This window comes from Theobroma cacao, chromosome 2, assembly GCF_000208745.1.
Source record: "Theobroma cacao cultivar B97-61/B2 chromosome 2, Criollo_cocoa_genome_V2, whole genome shotgun sequence".
NCBI classification, from domain to species: domain Eukaryota; kingdom Viridiplantae; phylum Streptophyta; class Magnoliopsida; order Malvales; family Malvaceae; genus Theobroma; species Theobroma cacao.
Window position 1 is genome coordinate 35,880,104 of NC_030851.1, and position 18,372 is coordinate 35,898,475.

At 35.4% G+C, this 18,372-nt stretch overlaps 2 protein-coding genes across 2 annotated transcripts; both read left to right on the forward strand.

The window, feature by feature from the left end:
* LOC108660978 lies at nucleotides 528–1,880 on the forward strand. The gene is made up of 2 exons (XM_018116329.1): nucleotides 528–1,221; nucleotides 1,474–1,880. The coding sequence occupies exon 1, from the start codon at nucleotides 680–682 to the stop codon at nucleotides 830–832; it is 153 nt and encodes a 50-aa protein (XP_017971818.1). The 5' UTR covers nucleotides 528–679; the 3' UTR covers nucleotides 833–1,221; nucleotides 1,474–1,880.
* Nucleotides 705–1,880, forward strand: LOC18609824 (uncharacterized protein At4g22758). The gene is made up of 2 exons (XM_018116328.1): nucleotides 705–1,221; nucleotides 1,474–1,880. The coding sequence occupies exons 1-2, from the start codon at nucleotides 990–992 to the stop codon at nucleotides 1,653–1,655; spliced, it is 414 nt and encodes a 137-aa protein (XP_017971817.1). The 5' UTR covers nucleotides 705–989; the 3' UTR covers nucleotides 1,656–1,880.

Sequence of the window (18,372 nt, forward strand, 5' to 3'; positions counted from 1 at the left end):
TTTGTTAGTTTGAAAAGAGATCAATTTATAATAAAATTACAAAAAAAAAATGACCTGCTGCAATCTCTCTCTCTCTCTCTCTCTCTCTCTCTTGAACAAAAAAAACCATATTTAAAACGAATACGGTTCAACGAGGTTAGACCGGCCGGTCTAGATGAACATTAAAAGGAAAAAGAAAATGTAAAGGAGAAAAAGAATGCTTGTGCAAGTGCAACAGGCAAATTTGTCGAGAGAGAGAGAGAGAGAATATGGCAGGCGTTTGGTGGGGGAGGGGTATTCGGTTCGGAGGGTAGGTCGGCGTAAATAACGAGACCCTAATCAGTCATCAACACGGAAACTACTTTCACGAAACGAACAAAACAAAACAAAAAAAAAAAGAGAAAGGAATAATAAAACTTTATATATTCAGAAAACTGAAAAAGCCTTTTTAAAAATCACCAAGCTCCAACTTCTTTCCACCGGAAACCCTAACCCTTTTCCTCTCAGTTAAAATATCTCCCCCTTTTTATTCTCGTTTAAATACCCTCACAAACCCACCATCGCCTCTCACCCCTTCTCCCAACCACAACAAAAATTTCTCTCCTTTTAGTCGAAATCTGCAGCACCCAGAATTGTTCTTTCTGCCTTTTTCTTATCTCTTATTTGGAATCAAAATATTGATCTTTTGGTATTATTGTGAATGGTGGAAACAATTCGGAGTGATAGTAATTTCATGCTCTCCCTTTGCCAATCAAGGGCGAGCGCTCTCCTACCTGTTTCTGCTGCCTCTGCTTTTGCATTCGGTTCTTGCAAGGAAGGCTGGTACTACCGTTGCCTCGGCCTGGACCCATAAACAACCCAGAAAATCTTTAGCCTCCACCAATAACCCAGATTTTTTTTTGTTTAAATAAAAAAACAAAATAAACCTTTTTTTTTTAATCTCGGTTGTTGGTGAAATATTCATTCAATTTTTGTTGATTTGATTTTTGGATTTTGATAAAGTCGAAAAAATGTTGCTTTACAAGCAGAAGAAGAATCAGGGTGCAAAGGGCAACAGGCTCTTGATTAGCATCACTGTTTTGGGAAGTGCAGGGCCGATCCGCTTCGTTGTCAACGAGGAAGAACTTGTTGCTGCTGTCATTGATACTGCTTTGAAATCCTATGCTCGTGAGGGGCGGCTTCCTGTTCTCGGCTCTGATCTTAATGATTTCCACCTTTATTGCCCCTGTGCTGGATCCGATGGTAGGTTTATTCAAATCCATTTGAATTATTGCCCCATGTCAGTTTTCATTTCTATCCTAAGAATAAAATTTTTCTTGAATTTGTTTATTTGAAATTTTGGGATAAATTTGAAGCTACGGGGTAAAAATCACCAAGCCAAGTCTGGGTTGTTAATTAAAACCTTTGTCCTTGAAAATACGGAATTAATTTTGTTTTGCTTGGAAAAATTTGTTGGGTTATTTATGATTTTGATGTTTGCTATTTCTATTGCAGCACTGAGTCCATGGGAGACAATTGGATCACAAGGGGCACGAAATTTCATGTTGTGCAAGAAGCCAAAGACTGAGAAAATGGAAGATGATGGGAGGTCAACTGGAGCAATTACTAGGAAGGGAAGTGGGAACTGGAAGGCATGGATTAATAAATCCCTCAATCTTAAGATTTCCTCCCACTAATAATTCTCAATCCTTTATGATCTTTATTTCTTGGATCAGCTTTACGTTTGAATTAAGGACTGAACTTAGGCTATCATGGAAGACCATGGTAGAATGTTGGTTATCTTTTCACCCTATGTTCTCATTCACGTGAGAAAGACCTGAATTGTTATTCAGGAATAAATTCGAGGTGTTATTCTGTTTTTTTTGCATTCCAATAAAATTGAACATTTTTTGTGTGCTTAATTTCAATTTTTTGTGTTCTGTTCTTGAATGGTTGTGATGGATGATCAAATTTATGTCAATAGTCCAGGAATCTCATTGAGGAACACTATTGGGTTTGGCTTACATCCATTGTCTGAAAAGCTTTTCGGAATTGTCCATATCCTTGGTGTTGTCATTAGCTGTTATCTTACAAGCTGCTTTGCAGGATTTTCATTTGCTAGTTGCATACGGCTATTTGCCTAGAAATATAGAATGTAGAGAATATGATGGATTAAATCATTCAATGTATGACAATTTAAAAATTTTAGTTCAATTTTTGTCATCTCATCAATTCCATATATTCAGAACTGAATATAGTTAGGCGATGCTTATTTTTGAACTTTGACCAAAATCAAACCGATGTTGTAATTTTTTGTCTTGATTAATAGTCTATTATTATGGAGCTGATTGTTAGATCCTTTTAAGATCTTTTGACAAATTAGATATTTGGTGAATCAAAAGAGGCGGTAGTGTTCTGTTTAAAATTGGACTAAAAGGAGTAGTCTGTCTCCTGTTTCCAACTTCAATTGCTACTGTTGGGGTGCACAATGGGGGACAAATTCTTATCAATCTTGCAAGAAATGGTTACTAGAGTCATATCAATCTTGCAAGAATGGTTACTTAGAGTCAGAAATAAACTAATCACAGGTTTAATGCCCATGTTCTCTGAATAAATCATAGTTGGTCTCATGTCACTAGTTGAAAGATTCAAGTTGATTTTGTGGACAGATTCATCTTTGTTATTGTGGGATTTTAACTTCCATGGTGTTTTGGAGACTTTAACTTGAAAATTTGATTTATGAGTTCACCAATATTGACCTAACTGTGGAAGGTTGCCTATAATTTGATTGAAAATACTTGCATCAGGTACCCATACTTTTCATATTAGAAATGGGAATGCAGTGTTGCTTTCATGACTATATAGCTTGAAAAAGTAGTCGTTTTCCCCTATATCTCCCTCACATGCTAGCCGTGCTTTATTTCATTGGTGCATTTTCAGATGAAAATGGGCGGAGTCGTTTGGAAGCATGGAAGAAGTGCGGTCCCACCATCTCCAAAATACATTCGTTTCTAATGACTTGAAGCTGCTCAAGTCTCAAAGTAATTAACAGTAATAGGGTCGGCAGGCAAATGCAAAATCCAAAATGCGGAACTGCTTCTGGTAGATGCATGGGATGGCTCTAAATTAGGTGATGATGCGTTTCAAGTTTTACCTCTAGCTGGCGAACTGCTGGTTCCATTGTCAGCTGGCGATCAAAAGGATGATAGGAGACAGCTCGCTAGTTTTATGGACCCCACATGAGAATTGGATTGTACTAGGCATATCCGCTTGAAAGCATGGCGATGCAATTGCTTTGTCCCTACTAGAGATTGATATCTTTAGTGCATTTGCAGGCTGCTGCAGCCCACGCTTCTGTTTTTCTTTTTCTCTCTTTTTGATCAGCGTCAAGGTTTTTTTTAATATGTACGAGCAAGCTGATTTTTACACTCCCAATTCTTATATTGAAAATTTTCACTTGTAAAAATAAATATGACAATTCATTTATTCATTATAAAACAAATGAGACTGCATCCCTAAAAATAAATAACTTTGGGCTTTTGCACGTTCTTTCCCTTTCCTTGAAGTCGTTTTCAGAACGGAAGCAACGCTCAGTCGGTACAAAAATATCTAGTCACAGATTTTCTGAGGCGCCTTTCTTCCATCGTTTCAGTAGCAAATGAGCTTTTCAGCATTGTGCTGACCATCCGAAACTGCTTGCCTTATCATGTATATGGGAAAATAGTTTAATTAACCTAACTAAATAAAGACAACAATTACTTTACTTATATCCAAAATTTATATTTACAATAATTTAATTAAATAAACCTGCACGAAATGCCAAGTGTCATTATCATGTAAGGCCGAAACAATGCCCAACAAAGCCTAATAATATTTGGCAAAGACAACCTACTCTTTCTAATATCCCCCTTATTTTCTTTCTCGTGACGGATTTGGCACATATACTTCATTGTTTCAAATTTCCATTACAAATTTGATGCTTCAAGTTGTAACCGTTAAGGTATTTTTAGGAAAACAGCTGAATCAACCATTATTTATTCCTCCACCATAATCAATTATTCCCATCCACATGATCCAACTCTGACACTATGATAAATTTGGAAAATCATTCTACTCATAATTTGTCCAACAATTGCTTATCAATTGAGCATAATCATAATCTCAATTGCATGACTTAACTCCAATTACTAGGTGTATTAGACTTAAAAGACGAGTCGCTTTCATACCGATCGGACCACGGTGTGGGGAGCAGCCCCATGTTGCGCCACACCCTCACCCTGCAATTGGGGCCCTGAAGGCTGAAAACACCCTTTTCAACCCCCTCAAAACTTTATAACTGTTTCTAAACTAGCCCTTTTCTAGAAAACTCAAGTCTTAAAGTGTTAGGCCAGTATTTGGGCTTAAAGCCCACTAAGCACTCTAGGGATGGAATTGAAATTTACCTTATACTCTTGGTTGGGTTTTGTTTTCTATGTCATGTTTCAGACATGTACATGAATAAAGGATGCAAGTATGCGTCCGTTGCACCAAAACTTCTCTTATGATATTTGAGTATGATTGCAACATCCTTTGGCACATGTCCTATCTATAGCCACATTTTAATATTTAAGGGATTTAACGAATTCTATCGTCTATTGTTTGTCATCATTGAATAATTTTTTTTTTAGTGCAGAATCATCATTTTGACCATTAAAAGGTAGGTATTGATCATTAAGACTGTGACTTCGCATTTGTTTAAAATTAAAAAAATATAACAAAGTGGACGAGTTGGATTAAATTAAAAAAATAATTTTTTTATGAATAAAATTTTATATTAAATTATAAAAATAGTTAGATATTTTTTTACAAATATAAAATATATATTTTTAATTAAAAAAATCAGTGGCCTTGTTGGCATTTATTTAGAGAAAATTCAATTATTTCTTTTCTTATTTGATTACTGATATTATCTCTAGTTAGCATTTGAAAAAACTCTTTTCTTTCGACGTAACCAAAAAATTGAAATTCCTAATGGAACCTTTTTCTTTTCATTCAAATAATGGTAAAAGTGCACCCAAAAAATTAAAATAGAACTGTGACATTGCATAAAAAAGGTTTAGAGTAGCAAATTTTGAGGCCAGCAATTTCAACAAGTGGTAATCTTAACCTTTATCTTTAGATTTAAAATGAACTGCATTGGTACAAATATCTAGATTTCATAATTATTCAACATTAACATATTAATAATAAAAATCTATGAAAGCATATCATCAAGGAAACTAGTTGATATAAAGATAGGGTGACTTATTCATTTACATATTTAATATTGAATCGGACCAACTTATTTCTGGGGGAATTACCTGCCAAACTCAAGAATGTGACATGCCTTGGTTGGTATGGGGTGACTTTAATGTCATTAGGAGTCCAGACGAGAAAATAGGAGCCACTTTTAATGATAATGCAACAAATAGTTTACTGAATTCATCAAAGAAGTTGGGTTGATTGATCTGTCGATGAGTGAGGGGAAGTTCACATGGAATGGTAATAGAGAAGGGGTGACATTTTGCTGGCTTGACAGGTTTCTAGTTGCTTTTGATATTCTAGAAATTTGTCCTAATCTTATCTATTTCAGACCATAACCCTATTCTTCTTTCCATTGTCTTGAACGACGAAAGCCCCAGACCATTCTAATTTTTTAATCACTAGAAGGACGAAGCAAGCTTCCAAGATATGTTCCTCAAGGCTTGGGAGAATACTCAAAATCTAAGTCTTAAAACGGTTAGCATCTGGCACAGACAAAAAGGGATCAAAGATGAGATTAGAGGTTGGCAAAAAGCCACTTATTGTGTTGGAGATAGGAAAATCATATTGATGGAACAGAACATTGGTGATCTCAAAATAGACCTACAGCAAGATCTGACAAACTAGCATATCAGGGGTCAAATTTTGAAGCTGAAGGGAGAACTATGGCAGCTACTAAGGGCTATTGAAAGAAGCTGGCATCAAAAGTTGAGAATAAAATGGTTCCTTCAAAGGGACCACAGCACAAAATTCTTTCACACGATTACTTCTACGTGGAGGAGAACTAACACCATTTGAAAGCTGGTTGTGTTGTGTTAATGGTGGTTAAGTTTTAATTTTGAAAAAATTTATGTTTTGATGTATTAAGATTATTTGTAAAGTTTGATGTTAAAAAGAGTCCAACTGGACAAGTTTCTAACATTTATTTTTGCTTACTATAGTTTATCTATCAATAAATTTCTTCATCTATCGATAGATAAACTCAAAAAAGTTTTTAAAAAAGATTGAAGAACATCCATTGATAAATATTCAACATCTATCGATCAATCAAGCCTAAATATCGATAGATGAGTCCATCTATTGATAGATAGCAACATAAAAGCTTTTTAAAAGAACCTTGAAGTCCATCTATCGATAGATGATCCCAATCTATAGATAGATGACGTCATTTTCAGAAAAATAAAAAAGATAAAAACGTATTTTCATATCTTAACCTACAAATATGTCACATGTTATGAGTGTTTGTGATTCTCAGCCATTTTTTCAAGGTATTATTTCAATCCAAAACCCTCTCAAACTCATTTTCAAGCCAAATCACTTTTTTTAAGATTGGAAGCTTGGTTTTTATTTTTAACCACAAAGGTGATGTTTTTCCACTTTAAAATCTTGGATTTCAAATTCTAAAATAATTATGAATTGTTCCAGATTTATTGTTTACTCCAAACTAAAGGATTTGAAGGGTTTTCCTCTTTGTCTGAAGCTCACCTAAGATAAGAATGATCAGTTTATAAATTTTGAGCACATGGATATTTGTAGAGCAATGAATTTAATCAAGAAAACTAGTTTTGAAGGAAATCGAATAACTTAGAAAGAGCTTAGAATGAATACTATGTCAATCTTAGTTTGAGAATTAAATATTGTGATAGCTAGATGTTTAGGAATGACTAGAACTCTAAGGAATTCATTGGATTAGAATTGGGTTTGTTGGTGGAAGTCGACTTTTCAAAATTGAGTAATAGTCAATATCTCTATTATATATTAGTTTTGAACAAAGGGTGACAACCCCTTTAAATGATTTTGTTCAAAAGTTCCTCGATTACTCCGTCCTACGGGCTAGTATGGGTAATAAGACATCTCTTGAGAAAGTGAATGTGGATGATAAGATGCCCATAAAATGTGAGAAATGTGAATGTGGATAAATACGTCTCCACCATTTCAAGATATATGTGAAGACCATGAGTTCCTATTTGATGCTTGATTTTGATTGGATCTTGTATAAATATTTCATTGTGTGATATGTTGGTTAAAGCTTGATATGGGGGTAAGAATATCGCAGGGTTAAGTTATGCGAACATACCATTTTTCCCTTCCTTAAGCCAGGTGTGGGGGTAAGAATGCCACAGGGATGAATTGGGCAAAAGTACCCATTCTCCCTTTATCTTGTTGATAGTATGTATTGATATCTTAATCGTAGAATAGATATTGTAATGCTTAAGAATGGTGACGTGATAATTGTTGTGCTTATGTGGAAATGATGATGTGAATCATGATTGGATGATACATTCATGTTATGAATGAATGATGTTGTATATGTGAGTTCAAACTGATTTATCCTTGCAAATGATTTGTAAGTTAAGCTTTTTATGTTATTGACTCTTTACGCCAATTGAGTTTTAAAATGCAGTTATGGAAATGTTGAAATGAAGTTATGGTCATTGAAAGGATTTATATGTTTATTATGTGTTTTTACAGAGTATGGTTTATTACAAAAACTCTCTCCTTTGGTTTGTCCCTTTCCCTATATCCATTTGCGGAGTCTTTGTGACTCACCCGTTATTTTCTCCTATTTTATTTTTCAGATCAATAGCTAGCTAGGCGGCTTGTGGAGTAGTAGCTTAGTTCATTCATGGTAGGTGTGGTGGAGCCTTCCTTCTAATGTTGTTACACTTTATAAGTGTCGAGTCAAGTCTTTGAACTGATATGTTAAGGTTAAATTTGATTATGTAAATAAATGTCGACCTATTCATCCTTGTTTACATTTCAGATATTATGTTAAGACTATGGTGAGCGAACCATATCAATATAGGCATGGGGACGCATGTCGAACCAAAGTTGTTCTAACTTTGTGTATATTTATATGAAATATGATAAAAATCTCACTTTACGTTTAGAAATTCCGTAATGTGGTGGTTTTGAAGAAATATTTGCATATTTTTAATTATGAATGGAAATTTATATGAACGTAATAGATAACTAACTCATACATTAATGGTTTAAGCTTACTTAGACTTAGTGGGCTATACTCACATAAGTTCATGCTCTGGTCATGATCTTTTCAGAAAATGAGATGTGATAGGATTACATATTGGGCCAACACAAAATGGCCTAGTGCCAATTTATCTATTTCAGATCTCACTAGATCTCCTAACTTTTGTCATCCCCCAAATCAAAACCAAATCTGTCAAACCGATAATTAAAGGGCCAGCTCCTTTTTTTGGTGCTCTAAAATTCAATATTGACAGAGCCTCCAAAGATAACCCAAGTGCTGCAGGCATTGGTGGCGCCTTAGAGACCATGATGGTCGAGTGTTAATTACTTTCCTTTCCCATATGGGACTCTCTTATGCGAATACTGTTGAATATAGGCTATCTGTAAAGCTATGAAGTTTTTTTTGCTTCTAGATGGACATTTCACAAGGTTGTGTTTGAAAGTGATTCTCAAAAAGCTGTGGATTGGATTCTTAATCCATCAACTGCTTTTTGGAGGCTAAGGCCAGGCACTACGAAAATTAATTTCTTCAAATCTAAACTTGTTGACTGAAGCATCATTAAAATTCTAAGAACAGCTAATGATTTAGCTAATTCGCTAGCTAAAGTTGGGACAACGAGAACTAATGATCCCTTATGGGTTTTCTATGATGGGGTTAATGGCACGTAATGTTGTTTCCCTCCTGATGCTGCTTCCTACATATTTGCTTTATTAAATGTTAGATTATAAGGGAATTGTGTGATCAGGCTTTTGTTGATATTTGTGAGTGGTTGGGTCTGTATAGTGTTTATGATCATAGGCATTTATCTCCCCCGTAACCTTCAAAAGGGTGTATGTATAGGGGTTTTGCTTTACATGGTTTACAGTAGTTTTTGCTTCTGGTGTTTTCCCTTTTTTGGGGTTCTAACTTGTATTGGATCTTGGTGGTTTGATAGATATGGGGTGTTATGGATCTTTTTTGTCATCCATAGCTTTTGTTGTATTTTGGGGTGATTCTCCCCATCTTTTACCATGTGAATAATACATCAGTTATTCAAAAAAATAAAATCAGACCAACTAGTTGGATTGGTTCGATCGAGAACTAATGAAATATTCAGCCCAAAAAAAAAAACAATTAGGCTGGTTAATTATGAACTGGTCAAAAATCTATCAACTCTTTTAGTTAAATTGAGTTTGAGATTGAACTAATTTTATTTCTTTAAAGTATCTTCAACCAAGGTGTGTTTGATTGGATTAAACTAATTTTATACATTTAACTAATTTATTATTTAATATTTTAAATTTTTTAACAAATAGTGAGATTATACCAACATAATATTCAGCAGTAACGACAAGGCAATAAATGGTATAGTGGCTACAAATACAAGTAGCTGAGAACCCTAGTACTTAATTGGGCATACTCTCTCTAAGTGTGGGGCAATGAACTACATTAGGAAGTAGAGGCTACAAGATTGGCAGTAGAGGCTGTTATCCTATGAGGAGATAATGAAATATTGATAAAGGCAGTTACAAGTCCCATGCCTATATATGTTATGAGCTATTTTCCTATTCTAAAAAAGAAATGTGAAGAAATAAAAGTAGCAATTGGCCGATGGCAAGGTTTTGGCGGGGACAACAACAAGAGGAAAAAAGAACTTATTGGACTAGCTGACAAAGAATCACTGTAATGAAACTGAGAAGGAAGATGAAACTATGACAGAGCAAAGGACTACTCTGCTATGGAGAAGGAAATAAAAGTAAAATGAGAGAAAGATTATTCTGATTAAAACTACACTTCATTCAACATGAACCAAAATATTTATACACGGTATACATGGTTAACACATGTTAACATAAAGAGACAAGCGTTATTAACCAGCCATACACTAAGACACCTCATAACACTGGTGTAGAAACATTTAATAACTAGTACAATGAAGCAAAATACATAGTAAAACAAAATGAGAAAGTCATTGCATGCTGAGTCAATACATGCTTTAACTCTAACACTCCTCCTTAAAGCTTGCATTGACAGTACTCAGCATTGCTTTCAAATCTTCAAACCTGGATGTAGGTAAAGTCTTTGTCAAAATATCTGCAATTTGATTTACAGAGGAGCAATATCTAAGAACAATCTCTCCACTATTCTCAGCTTCTCTAATAGCATGGAACTTTACCTTTATGTGCTTGGTTTTCCCATGAAACATTGGATTCTTGGTGATAGAAATTACAGACTTACTATCAATCAAGATATTTGTTGGAGTTGTTTGCACAAAGATTTAGTCCTTTAAGACTTTTCTCAGCCAGACAGCTTGGTTTGTTGCAGCATTGGCAGCTATGTATTCAACTTCTGCTGATAATTGTGCAACCATTGCTTGTTTATGTGAATTCCAAGAAAAAATTGCATTACCTAAAGAGAAAATATATCCAGATGTGCTTTTGGAGTCTTCAACACTCCTTGCCCAGTCACTATCTGAATATCCAACCAAGTTGATCTCCTTGATTCTTTCAAAATACAAACCATGATTAATGCCACGCTTTAAGAATCTGAGAATATGTTTAGCAGCTGCAAAATGAATATCAAAAGGTTCTCTTATAAATCTGGACAATAAACTCATAGAGTACATCAACTCAGGTCGAGTAAAACACACATACAGCAAGCTTCCAATAAGACTTCTGTACCTAGTAGCATTTTGGAGCTTAGAACCATCATCTGCAGTCAGCCTTTGATTCATAACCAGTGGTGTTGACATTGAATTACAACCACTCATGTGAAACTTACTCAGAATGTTTATGATGTAATTTCCTTGACATACAAAAATACCTTTGTTAGTTTGGCACATTTACATTCCAAGCAAATAGTTCATCAAGCCAAGGTCTGACATTTTGAATTTATTCTCCATCTGAGACTTAAACCTATTAATTGCTGTAGGGTCACAGCCAGTGATCATCAAATCATCAACATAAAGAGAGATAATTACCTGAGCTTGATTTTCATGCTTAAGCACATATAAAGTAGCTTCATTAGAGCTCTTTTCAAATCCAAGATTAATCAAATAAGAGTCAATCTTACTGTTCCAAGTTCAAAGAGCTTGTCTCAGGCCATACAAGGCCTTATGCAGCTTATATACTCTATCAGAGTTAGATTCGATCTTGAATCCTTTAAGTTGCTCAACATAAACCTCCTCCTGCAATATACCATTCAAAAAGTTTGATTTCACATCAAAATGAGATACCCTCCATCCTAATGCAGCTAAAAGAGCTAACAGCAACCGAATGGTTTCATATCTGGCCACAAGAGCAAAGGTATGTAGAAAATCAATACCTAGCAATTGTGAGTACCTTTTGATAACTAATCTTGTCTTATACTTGTTCAACGTACCATTAGAATTAAACTTCTTTCTGAAAATCCATTTAACTCCAATCACATGCTGATTCTCATGTCTATCAACTAATAACCAAGTATTGTTCTGATTAATCATATTGATTTTCTCTTGCATTGCAGCCCTCCATTCCTCAGACTTTGTTGCTGCTTGATAACTATCTGGTTCAGTTATAGCTATCAAGCTTTTGTCATAAATGTCATCAAAACCCCTTGTACCTCTAACTGCAAAGTGTTCATCATCATCATCAATGCCAACATACTGATCAGCTGTATCTGCTTCAGTTTCTGTATCTGTTTCAGTTTCAATTGATTCTTGAAACTCAATTCTGAGTGGTGACACTCCTTTGTTTGCTTCATTTTCATTCTAGCTCCATTTAGATTCTTCATCAAAAATGACATTTTCGGATACAATAACTTTATTTGACTTTACTAGATAAACTTGTATCCCTTAGACTACTCATTGTAACCAATAAACACTCTAGTTTCTGATCTATGATCAAGCTTATCTTTGATCTTCTCAGGTATTTGATGATAACACCAACTTCCAAATATTCTGAGGTGATCATCTGCAGGCTTTCTGCTATACCAAGCTTCATAAGAAGTCAGAGCTATTAAGGCCTTTGTTGGTAATCTATTTAATAGATAAATAGTTGTATTACATGCTTCTGCCCATAATTTCTTTAGAGGATTTTTCTCAAACAAAAGACATATTGCCATGTCAAGTATAAATCTATTTTTCCTTTCACTCACCCCATTCTGTTGATGTGAATAAGGAAGTGTAAGCTGATGATGAATACCCTTTGTTTCAAGGAAATTTTTAAACTGTGAGGAAGTATATTACCCACCATTATCTGACCTGAGGCACTTCAGCTTGGAACCAGATTCTCTTTCAACTTTAGCCTAGAACTTAACAAACACTTCAAAGGCATCAGACTTAGATTTGAGAAAATAAATCCATGTATATCTGCTATAGTCAGCAATGAAGACTATGAAATACCTATTACCAATCAAAGATTATTGAGTCATAGGCCTTGCTACATCAGAATGAATCAGTTCAAGTCAGTTTCTTGCTCTCTTAAAACTGACAGATGGAAAAGGTTTTCTGCTATGTTGACCAAGCTTACAAACACCACACACTGAAGTTGATTGACTGATTTTAGGTAGCTTCTTTACCAGCTTCTGAGATTGCAGCAAGTTCATATAGTTATAGCTATAATGACCTAGTCTTCTATGCCAAAGTGATAATGCATCTACACTATTGCAACTGGCTTGCATACACATTTCAGTCATATTGACATGAAAACATCTATTTTTCATTTGAACATTCATCAACAATTCACCAAAGGGATCATATATGGTACATACATCATTTTTAAATACAAGCACATTGTTATTTTCCATCATCTGACCTACACTCAGCAAATTCTGTGCAATATCAGGTATTAATAGTACACCATGAACATACCTTAGGCCTAAAGATGTGTTGATCCCTACTGTATCTTTCCCCATAGCATCAAGATAAACACCATTCCCTATTTTTACTTTTGACCTGAATGAATATCTAGATCAGTAAATAATGAGGGGTTTGGTGTAACAAGATTAGAACTACCACTGTCGAAAAGCCACTGCACACTATCTGAAGAATTGCTTCCTGTAGCCATAAACAGTTATTCCTCTGACATCTCAACATTTTTAATGGCATGAGAGACTTCTTCGTTTGTTTCAGGTTTGTTTTTACAAACCTTTTCCACATGACCTAGCTGTTTGCATGCATTGCACCTTACACCAAGCCTGTTCCAGTAGTATGACTCTAAATGACTCTTCTTCTTACAATGGGAACAAACTAGAAATCTGGTTCTCCTGTTCTATATTTTCTTTTCTTGTGCTTTCCTTTTTGCTTATCCCTTGCATCACTCACATTCTTCTTTGTTGAAGTATCAGCATGAGCCTTTCCTTTCATTCGAACAAAAAAGGCTAAATCAACTTTCTTAATTCTTCTGGCAGCTTTCCTATGTTCATCAGCCTCAAGAGCACTCACTAAATCAGTGATCGATAGCTCTGAAATGTCTTTCACTTATTCCAGAGAAGAAACTACAACATCAAATCTCTTTGGTAAGCTGATGAGTACTTTCTCCACAACCTTTGCATCTGTCAAAGACTCTCCCATCAATCGAATTTGATTCACTAGCTTCATCAACATATCAATGAATTCTTGTACTGACTGGCTTTCCTTCATTCTCAGCATTTCATACTGTCTCCTAAGGTTTTGTAAACACATCTGCCTACTTCTTGTAGACCCCATAAACTCTTCTTCAAGTTTGCTCCAAGTTTGATTAGTTGTTTCACACCCCATAATCTTACTGAAAATTGACTCTGTAACAGTTGACTATATGAAGGATAAAGCTCTATATTTCTTAGCTACCTCCTCTTCATATTGCTTCACTTGTGTCAGTGTAGAATTTTCTCTCAAAGGCGGTATTTCAGGATCATTTGCAAAAGCATTCCAAAGGTTAACACCTTTAAGGAATGATTTCATTTTGACAGCCCAAACAGGGTAATTAGAACCATCAAAAATAGGTGTGTTTTGTTGAGTAACAGTTGAAGTTGACATCTTGATGAAGAGTAAACTATGAATAAGTGAGAAACACAATTATAAATGGCTCAAAGATCGATTATATTGCTCTGATACCATGTAATGAAACTGAAAAAAAGATGAAACTATGACAAAGCAGAGGACTACTCTGCTATGGAGAAGGAAATAAAAGTAAAACGAGAGAAAGATTATTCTCATTAAAACTACACTTCATTCAGCATGAACCAAAATATTTATACACGGTATACATGGTTAACACTTGTTAACATAAAGAGACAAGTGTTATTAACCAGCCATGCACTAAGACACCTCATAACACACCTCATAACACTGGTGTAGAACACTTAATAACCAGTACAATGAAGCAAAATACATAATAAAACAAAATGAGAAAGTCATTGCATGCTGAGTCAATGCATGCTTTAACTCTAACAGTCACAAGGATTAAAGATACGGCTGGAATGGGATTTAGGGACCTGCCGGCAGGGATTTTTAAAAGGACCTATGGCAAGAAATGGGAGGAGAAAACATCAACATCTGGACTAATAGATGGGTTCCTAACGACAATCCTCTTAGGATAAATGACAGTGAAAATGTTGGAAAACTACCCCAGAAGACGACTCAAATAATTAATAGAAGGGACGGACATTGGAAGCTAAAAAGAATTCAGAATATATAAATAAGGAACAGAAGATAGCTATATAGCATATGCTAGTATGTCAAGAATGGGGGACTGATAGAATATTATGACCAAGGCTTCCGTTGGTGAATACAATGTGAATTCAGTCTAGCACGTACTGGAAGAAGATGAAGACAGGAAAATCTGTTAAGAAAGGAATGCAATGGTGCATTCAACATCCCACGCAATCGGAAAAGATGTACGGGAATTGTTATGGAATCTACAAGTTTCACATAAGATTAGGAATATTCTGCGGAGAGCATGCTCCAATGATGTAGAAACCTTTAGGAATCCGTGGGAAAAAAATTGAAGATAAGAGCCGATTCTATGTGCCCTTTACGTTAAACGGAAGAAGAAACCATTGAACATGTCATTTTATGGAGTGATTAGGTGAAAGCAGTTTGGTTTGAGATAGGGTTGGGTTACAAAGTTGATCAGAAGGCAATTACAACTCTGGATTGGTTGCTAAAAAAGGTTCGTCAAATGGAAGAATTGATAGTGCTAAGGAAAAACAGATATAGTGTCGACTTTTACAGCAATTACATGCAAAAATATATGGAAAGCAGATGTGAGGCAAGTTTCAAAGAAAAGGTGCTCGATGCAAATATGACAGTATATATACAATAGATCAATGGGCAATAGCTGAAAATTGGGAAATAAATGAGCAGAATGGAAAAAATCAGACAGACGGACAGGAAGGAAACAAAGATTATGTATGGAAAAGACCTGAAAAAGAGTGGGTGAAGAAGGTTAATACAGATGGTGCTTTCACTGACAAACATTTAGAGGCTGCAATTGGGGTAATCATAAGAAGCTGTCATGGTAGAAATTCTGAAGTATTGTTTAAGTGTATCAGCTCAAGTCAGTCATGTTTTGATTGGAGAATTGTGCCATTGGTATACAAGCATAGATAAGAAGAATTGGCGCAGTAAAGTTAAGCTAGCTGTGTTAAGTGTAAAGCAAATAAAACCGACAGATTAGATAGCTAGCAACTCAATCAAGAAAAGAGATATATGTGCCTTTCAAATTGGGTAAATATGCCTCCATCATCATGGGGTATATATTCTACCTATCGATGGGCTTCCAGCCCCACGTGCTATTCAAAAGTTAACTTAGGCTTGAAGGAGATGGAGTCCGTCATAAAGTTTCAATAGTTTCTAGTTCTATATGTAATTTTTTTTTCAGATAATGAAGCTTCTGATTATGATAAAAAAAAAAATCTTTTATGTTTCTAACTCTCAATTTATGACCAAATCATTAGGTCAAATGCATGATATTATGGTTTGGATACAATGGAAGAAGTCTGTAGACAAAGTGGGAGTGAAGGTCGGGTTAGGGCAATCTGAGTCCGCATAGCAATCGATCTTTCTCACTCTTCGTCGGCCTGAGTATTTATGATAAAAACGTGTTAAATGTTGAATGGCACAAGTGAATATTGAATGGTCAAAGAACGAGAGAGAGCAAGATTTACGTTCAAGTGCCCGACATGCACAAGTGTAACAAAATCACGAGCGACTCTGACCTGAACAATGACTGCATAGAATGTTTGGAAAGCAAACATGCACGGGCAAGTGGCTCGTGCCCTGCTTTCTAGCCCCGGATTTCTTTCCCTTCCACTAGCTTCTATGTCCTAAATTTAATACAGGGTTTTTCATCAATTCTCAACCTGACAAAGGGGCTATTGTTGAAATACTGCGCTGCTTCCTAGCCCAGATTTCTTTCCCTTCTCTTAGCTTCTACGTCCTAATACAGGATTTTTCATCAATTCTCAACCTGACTCCATAGCTTTCTCAAATTAAAAAATCATCAAGTATTGTGAGTTGGTTTGGCTTTCCTGATATATTCTAGTAAATATGCAAGGACTTTAGTTTGGACCACATCTCCATCGAAAAAAGAAGGAAGAAATTAATATCAAATAACCCTTTCCTTTCTTCGAGCAAAAGGAGAAAGAAAGTTACCTATAGCCTTCTCTTCTTTTCAAATTTTCTTCTTATAGCTGAAGAGAAGGGAAAAAGTGAGTAAAAAGCAAGGCTTGAAATGGGATGTGATGTGATCTCCAAAGATCAGTGAGGAAGTGGGGGTCAGCTCAGAATCCCCAAAACCGCATGCAAGTGGGCAAGTTGGTCAAATAAAGAATTGTCATGGCTTTGTTGTACATTAACATTATAATAATACATATAATTGTTCCTCATATAATTTTTAGCACCAAAATTATGTAGTGTTAGCTGGTCCAATCCCTAAAGACTAATATGAGATGGTGGCATTTCTTTCATGCATCCTCTCATCTACTAGTCTGTGCAATACTAACTTAATGCCTCCTCTGGGGTTGACAAATCCTGAGCAATCAAGTTCTCTTGTTGTTTTTGCAATCATTTATTTGATATATCTATGTATCTACCCTATAAAACGGGGCATGGGGCATGGGGGATATGGCATCTCTTTGCTTTGCTACAATAAGTTTTTGAGCACCCTCCGCCTATATTTCATAATGTCAATTATCTTATTGGATAGATCCAGGTGTCAGTCATTTTACTAATCATTTACTCACCAAAAAGGTGGAGGAAGAAGCAGACAGAGACAAACACTCCCACATAAGTATGAGTTTAATATTGTTCTTATACGTTTGAATCAAAAGCAATATGTATATATTTACCAATATGATGTTCGAGTTTTATTTTCTGTGTCTTGATACGTATAAAAATGTTTGAATGAAGTGTAAAACCTCCAAACTTTAGACCTTCAACCTTCGAAGGGAGGGATCACAATCGGTATACTAAATATACACTAAGATTATCATGCAAGTTGTAGTTGATGATGTTTAGCCTACAGTAGGTATATATATAATCCTTTTCCACGCTGCAAATTCTACCGATATAAAAATGGAAAAGAATTATGAGTATTAAAGATTTAACTTCCATAAGTAAAAGAAAAAGATATTTGGTATTGTACGTGTTTGGACAAAAGTGAGGGTTGTTAGAATTGAATTCCATTCATTTCAGTCTTATGAACTTGCTTTGCATCCACTAACAAAAGGCAGTTCCTTGAAAACGAAGTGGCTAAAACCCATGAAAGATGGTGACTTGCTGATTCTAGGATCCATCAAAGTGGTGGGCAACAGATCCTATTTAGGTGTCGACATAATGACATGGCAAAACAAGGAGCATTGGGATTCACTTAGCCAATCCCATTATGGGGAATTAGGCTTCGTCAATCTGAGTTCATTTAAAGGGGAAGGGAATAAGATGTCTATAAAGATACAGTATGTATGAGAGAATTTTCTCTTTTCTTTACAACTTGCACACCTAAATATCTCTCAGCAAAATCTTCCCTTGTTACAGTTTCTGGTTAGTTTCAACGTGTTACTGAACATCAAGAAGCAGAACTCGAGGCCAAGACATGACCTCCTCAATCTCCTAACTCAAATATTAAATTAAATTAATTTGATACACAATTAGATATGCATGCATTAGCTGGCAGAACTCAAATTCTCTGAGTCTTCAAAAGTTGAAG